Genomic DNA, 7,609 nt, shown 5'->3' with positions numbered 1-7,609 from the left:
ATAACTACAGAAAGCACCAAATATGCCCAGGGTCAGGAGATCACAGCAAAAAATTCAGGTTTATTAGAGTAGAGGTGATTAAAGGGAGACCCCCTGCAGAACAGGCACACACATTTTGGAAGAGGTACATGAACAGCTGATACTGGTGCTTCAGGAATTCAGAGGCAACCACTCAGCTAACCCCAGAGCTGCAACACAGATCACTGAGGGGCCAGTGGTTAACTGCTGCTTGTACACCTTGGAAAATATGAGGGTGGTTCTGCTAGTGACAACCAAACTAGACTCCAAAGCCCAACAGCTAGTATGAATGAACCAAATCAAAGTAATGCTGATGGCAATATTAAGTACATAGGAAAGAAAGGAATGAAAACCCTCTTCTCCTCTCATCCATCTCTCCAGGCCTACTTTAATTGCTCTTTTGGCCACAACTAAATGGGCCAACAGAAATGGCCTTTGTAGAGGCACATCCTGCAAATTAAATAGAAGAATAAAAAATCGAGAGGCCTGAAATACTGACCAACACCTTAAAAATGTCTTTGCTCTGGAAACATAAAATGATAACTTCTGACTGGGCGTGATGTTCTATGCCTGTAATCCTAGTGACTTGGGAGGCGGAGACAGGTGGTTTGCTAGTTCAAAGCCAGCTTCAGCAACTTAGTGAGGCCCTAAGCAACTTGGTGAGACCCTGTCTCAAAATAAAAAATAAAATGGGCTGGAGATGTGGCTCAGTGCTGAGACCTGGGTTCAATCCCTGGTATCCCCACACCTGTGGAAGGGGAAAAAAAGGATAATTGTTTGGGAAAACGAACCTTTAATGTTTAAAACACAAAAGAATAAATAACATGGTGGGAATCCTTTGCTTTAATATTTACAGCTTATGATCCTGGCATGAAAAACCTTTGAATTTCTGTTGAGAAAGACATGCCCTGTTTTTCTCCACTGTTAAAAATTAGAGATCATTTTAATTAGGTATGACTTCTTCCTTTTCCATTTCTTCCACTTTCTTCTCCTTAGGTTTTGCTTGACCAATATCAGTTTTCTTTTTCTTTTTCATTGCTAGATAATGCATAGCGAGTAAACATAAAATTAAAAGAAGCAAGATAAGGGGCCATAATATCCATGAGTTTCTCTTTTTCAACGCACTTCCAGTCACGTGTCCGGTGGTTCCTCCAGGCGCATTTCCAGTGGTACTTTGAGTCCTTCCAGTTTTTCCAGTGGTTTGTCCAGACGTATATTTCATGGTGCTTTCAGGCGTTGCTCCGGGTGAATTTCCCATGGTAATTCCAGTCGTTCTTCCAGGCACATTTCCGGTAGCACTTCCAGTCTCGGGCCCAGGCGCATTTCCCGTGGTAGTTCCAGGTGCATGTCCAGGCACATTTCCGGTAGCACTTCCAGTCTCGGGCCCAGGCGCATTTCCCGTGGTAGTTCCAGATGCATGTCCAGGCACATTTCCGGTAGCACTTCCAGTCTCGGGCCCAGGCGCATTTCCCGTGGTAGTTCCAGGTGCATGTCCAGGCACATTTCTGGTAGCACTTCCAGTCTCGGGCCCAGGTGCATTTCCTGTGGTAGTTCCAGTTGCATATCCAGGCACATTTGCAGTGGTAGTTCTAGTCACATTGAACTCTGGAACGGGTTTCCCAGGAGGTGGACCACTATCTTCACTACCTCCATAGCCTTTGTTACTACAGTTGGGAGGTGACCATTCATGGTTGCAGTGACAGTGATGTTTGTTATTACAGACCCCCCTCATGTTGCAGGTCTCAGGCTGACAGATTTCGGACGGCTGAACCATACTTGCACACTTCTTACTGATGCAGATCTTTCCTGGAGCACATGAGGTGCCTTCTTTTACTTGACCAATATCAGGTATGGACATCCCTAAATGATAATCAGTGCCCCAGCAAGTGTTTTGATTGAAGTGAAGCTGATGCACTGTAAAATGTGATTGGAGAAAGGGAAGTCGGCTCACATTTTCACACTGAACCCTTCCACACATGATATCAGGTTCCGAACATTTGGTATATGTTGTGCCTACAATATCACAGTGCCCAAAACGATTTCCTTGGGTGTTGATTTTATTGTAGCAACTCTGAGATGCACTCCTTGCATCTCTGCCAAAAATCTCTTTACACTGTAAATCATGGGTATTACATGTCTTTTTATAGCAGTAGGCATTGTCACTACAAGGGCTTCCATCCTGCACATATACATCATCTGGGCATTGATGGGATGTCCCATTGCACCACTCTGGAAGGTCACATTTATTGAGCGGATGTCTACATAAAGTCCCTGGTGGCCTAAATTTACAGTCTTTGCAACAAAGCCCAAAAGAACAAGATGATCCAGGACTGAAAGTGCAGTTAGACTGACAACAGGGATTTCTTGCACACTGCTGGACAGATCCACAATCACACTCTTCTCCTGCATCAACTACTTCGTTCCCACAGTATTTAATCTTAAAGACATCCGATTCATGTGCAAGAGGATAAATACATGTATTCTGACGATTGTCCCAATACTCGGCATAACTGCAATTGCTAAATCTAAATGAAAAAGTGTAGTACCGATTCATTATGCATGTCCTGGATCCACATCCACAATATCGTTCATCATGCCACATACCCAAATTATGACCAAGCTCATGGCTCATAGCAATCGCAAAATTGGAATGTTGGTTGTCTCTAAACAATTCAACTCCACAGTTATAAAGAGCACGGCATGCTCCTCCAACATAGGCGACACCAAGTTTCCCACCACCATAATATTCTTTCATAAACAGATGTACAACATCATAAGGCAGACGTCCATCAAGGTTATTTTGCTTCCAAGTACAAAAGTAGTCCAAAACATAATCTAAGTCATCACTGGTATTAATTGGATTATTTGTAGTCCAGACCTCCAACCCAGTCAAAACTATGTCAATTTCCAAAGCCTGATATAAGGAATTCACTATATTGACAACATTAATTATGTCCAACTTTATCGTTGTCACATTCCTTTCGGAGAAAACATATCTATGATAGTCCACAACCACTGCTACCTCAAGAAAACGTGAGTGGATCCACCACCCCAAATAAGAACTTTGTTTCAGAGTGAAATTATGTGACATTTGCAATTCCAATTGACGTGCTATTTTCTCTTCTGTTAACCCACATCTCATAGGTGGGAACTGTGTCTCATTAGTGTCTATCTTATATAACAAGTGTTCAAATGTAACAGAAAGCTTTATTGGCTTAATTTCATAAGCAAGTTCATTTATCTGTAGCATTCCTTGAAAGCCCCCGGAACAGGTACTGAGGGCAACCAGGGACTCAGAGACCCCCTCCACAAAACCATGATAGTAGCAGTCATCCTGGACAAAGGGCTGATCCTGATGGAGGACATGCTGCTCTGTGTAAGTGAACACTGGGAGGTGTGGAGAAACTAACAGCTTCTTGGCCTTCATATGGACAACATGTCTTTGGCCTCCGAACCGCAGACTATAGGAGAGCCAACCCAGAGCCTCTGCAGTTTTGTCCCTGCTGATAACCTTCAAGGGGATCACCACTTCTGGGGAGGTGAAATGCTGGGAGGGACTGGCCTGGGAGAGGTCAGGAATGGACAGAGATATCCCAAGCCAGACCGGTAGAAAAGTGACCCTGATGTGCATCAGAGTCTCAACCACAGACATTATGGATTTGTCATTAAGGATCTGTCATTAAGGAGCCACCTGTCCAGAGAAAAAGAACAAGGCAATAGCATGAGGAACTGCTGGTCAGGCTCCTCCCTCTGAGCTGTTCAGAGTGCTGGGCTGATCTTTATGGATCTGTATCCTGGTGGAGTTGGACCATCAGAGCTGCAGTACTGAAAGTGAAAAATAAAAAGGGCTGGAATGGAGTCAGTGGAACAGGAAAGATGGGAGAAAAAAAAGAAGAAAGTGAGGCTAAAGTGATTCTTGAATTGGGACCAGATTTGAAGCAATAACATGCATGGGATTTGCATATTCTAATAAAAATACACACACACATAGACACGTGTGTGTGTGTGTGTGTGCGTGTGTGTGTGTGTGTAGGCTCCCAGAGAAATAGGTAAGATTTGACATAGGCAGATAATTGTCAAACCTGGATATCAGATACATTAAGTTTCATTACATACTAGGCAGTTGGTCTCTTTTATGATACTGGGAAAGGAACCCAATACGTGCACATGCTAGGCCAATCCCCAGCACTATACACTCTTCTTTAAATATGTAAAATTATAATAATAAGTTTTCCAGTTTGAAAAGATATATCTTACGCAAATTCCTCTGCTACCCAAAAACCCATGGGCACTCCACACTGTCAGCAAACATGTGAATGACCCAGACAAAACCCATTATTCATGGTTACTTTATTCATGCAGTTTGCTTTTACACTGCCCCTACCCAACCCCACTCCAGAAATCTTATGTAGTCCCAATGCTAAGTTTACAGCCAAAAGGCCCCACTTAAAAGGCTCAGAAGTAGTGGTTGATCTCCTCCAATTGATGATATTCAAAAAAAAAAGAAGGGAAACAGATGAAGTAATGGGGTGGGGGAAGTTATTAGGGGCAGGGCATACAGCCCGCCTGCCTCCTACCGTAGCTTGCAGACATAGCCTTCTCCCCAAACAGCCCACCAGCCTCATGTTCTAAATCCTGAGGGGCTCCTGTGGTCATGTCAATATGAACTCAATTCTAGTTTTCCAATGGCTGCTTAGTAACCTAGATCGATCCTATTCAATGTCAACTTTCCAAAGAATGCTGCATCAAGAAGATTCAGCCTTGAGTTCATTAAAAAGCTCATAAGACCACAATGAGTGGACTTGAAAACCTCACTACTATTGGATACAAACTTCTTCTCAGGTAAAAGCTAATCTGGGTCATTTACTGATTTTCACCTAAATGCCAAATTAATAATCTGCCTTGTCTTTGAGATCAAAATTAAAACAAACTTAGAGCCACATTGTTATCACCTACTGTGGGCTTAAATGTCCTAAGTAAGGATGTAACTGGGATCAGCAGCACAGAGCATGAGCAATACTCTTGGAACTGAAAGTCAACAAAACCATGCACCCATCTAGGTAGGATTCCAAAACTAATGAGTGGCTAATGAATACCACAGAGGAAACCACTGTCACTAGAAAATACCTCTGACACAAAGCATTTCTGAGAAAGATGCACTCCGTTCGCCAGATGTCCTTTCCATCTTTCTCTTCATCATATCCTTGGTATTTATTAGAGTTTTAGATAATAATATGGAAATGGGTAGTGGGATAGGATTATGAAAAAGACTCAGAGAGAAGATAACAACATCCTAACAATTGTCAGAAATACAAGGTTTATAGAAAAGTTTATGGTGAGGAATGTTTGTGATAGGCAAGTCTTTGTCATCAGCAATAAGGAATGCTGCATTCCCACAAATTACATGAAGTGGTGTCCGCTGCACAGTCCTTCCGCTGACATGACTAAAACTCCAAACACCACGAGATTCTCCTTCTGCCTCAATCATTAACTCTTTTTTCAACTTCAAAGAGCTACTTCAGACTCCTCAAGATGCCCATTGTGCCATGTCTCCTTTTACAAATGACCTATTTCAACATTTCTCAAACAAGGGTCACAAACCTTACTAGGTCATGAAATCAATTCAGGAAGATTTCAGTAAATGAAACACAATAGAGTAGAAGATATCAGTCAATTGCACACATATAAATGTAACTTGTTAACCTGACACAAAAAAAAATAAGAGTTTTTAATGCTCCCCATCAACTATGTTCTGAACTACAAACCTAAATTTATGGCAGGACTGTTTAGCTCCATATAATATTCTGCACATTATGTTTACCCATTGTGAATAGGATTCCTATAGAGTTTTGCCTAAAAGAGCACTAGAAGGAGAAAAATACAAAAAAAAAAAAAAAAAGGCAAAAACTTTTAGGAATGCTACTTTTGGGGCGGGGTACTGTCTGCATACCACAGCCATGGTTCTTTGCTCTGGTGGTGACATTTGGTTGATACAGAAACAGAGAAAGCTTCATCAAGTCCCTTCCAAGGTACAAGAGCAGCAGACAGTGCTCCCTGCTCAGAAGTCTTGAGATCTAGTCATATCAGGACATTCCAGGACCCTGGGCAATCAACACAGCCTGACAATGTCCCTTCCTCAGATGTTCCACTACCAGCTCTATCAGACCATGACACAAAGAGCCTTGATGCCAAGTGCAAGTTGGGAGCACCCTCCCTCAGATCTGAGTCGTCACTTTTGGAGGACCTTTTCCCAAGCCCCTATGGTACCACCACTACCTCAGCATCCTTTTCTATGAGGTCCAGCTATCAGTTGCACCTTTCCTTTGTTCCCAAATGACCAGCACCACCTATCCTCATCTCAGCTCCAGGTCTCTGAGGCCCATTATAAAAGCATCTAGGTTACCATAACCCCAACCTCTTCCCCTTTCTTGGAGAAGTACCTCCTTTTGAGAAATCCCACCTCCTGTACCTCAGTGTTTTCTTCTAATCATTTCAGTCCTCTAATACCTTTTCAAAAACTTCCTATTGTAATGTCTCTTGGTGGGTTTCTCTGTTCTGGACTGGATCTTGACAGATACAGCATCTGGTACCAGGACTGATTCTGACAGAGAAAGGGAGAAAGAGACAGGAAAATAAGCATCTGGGATTGGTGTGCACATGTGCGTGGCCTGAGACACACTGGTGAACTCACGACCAATGGGGAATGAGCACGGAGTAGCATCACAATTACATAAATTACCACTCACTGTTGATTGTGATGAAGTGCCCCTGTGTTGCAACTGAGCAGGGGGATCAAGTGACTACTGGGATGATGTCCGTAAGTGCCTCAAGGACTGGGAGGTGGGGCAGCTGGATTTAACTCTACTGATGATGATGGTCCAAGACCCCACTTTCTCAGATCACACAGCTTATCATGATGGACCTGAAAGAATCTCTTCTTTGTTTTACCACAGCACCAACCTCACTGAAGATCAAAATATTGTGGGTAGTGCGGAATCACAATGAGAGTTAAGCACATTCACTTCCTGACACTCTTGTGGGACATGGTAGAGCAGTAATAGTAAAGGAGAAAACTTTGTTTTTATTTTAAGTTGTAGATGGACCTTTACTTAATTAATTAATTTATATGTGGTGCTGTGAATCCAACCTAGTGCCTTACATATGCTCTGTGAACACTCTACCATTGAGCCACACACCCAGTCTCAAAACTTGGGGATTTGAAATGAGTATTTCTAGTGGGACTTGGATGGTTGGCAGTATGCTTTACAGTGAAAAAGCCCAGGTCTCTCCTATTTGAGAAACCTAGCTTGAAACTTTGTAATTGCCTCAAGTGAGAAACGTACCCTGCTAAAGGATACCTTGTCCCATATTAAGACATACACCTAATGGCCCTCCACACAGACTAAAATATCTTAATATGTTCCTGTGGATCAGGATCAACTCTTAATTAAAAGGCAGTAACCTGTAATACAAAATATTTGGAATTCCTCAAATTATAATTTACAAAGGAGATCTATAGAAAGCCATATAATACGATAAAAGATAAAAGTAGTAAGAGACACAGAGCATGGATTTAATATAAAATTCAACA

The 7,609-nt window shown here is 42.3% G+C and overlaps 1 protein-coding gene across 1 annotated transcript; it reads right to left on the bottom strand.

Moving 5' to 3' along the window:
* Positions 1-961: 961 nt before the first annotated feature.
* Adam20 (ADAM metallopeptidase domain 20) lies at positions 962-3,670 on the bottom strand. Its single transcript, XM_027931472.2, has one exon. It carries the CDS (start codon positions 3,668-3,670, stop codon positions 962-964), a length of 2,709 nt encoding a protein of 902 aa, XP_027787273.2.
* Positions 3,671-7,609: the final 3,939 nt, after the last annotated feature.

The sequence above is a fragment of the Marmota flaviventris genome, chromosome 2 (assembly GCF_047511675.1).
Source record: "Marmota flaviventris isolate mMarFla1 chromosome 2, mMarFla1.hap1, whole genome shotgun sequence".
NCBI lineage: Eukaryota > Metazoa > Chordata > Mammalia > Rodentia > Sciuridae > Marmota > Marmota flaviventris.
The sequence above is the reverse complement of the archived record's forward strand: the minus strand, read 5'-3'. Positions and strand labels throughout refer to the sequence as shown.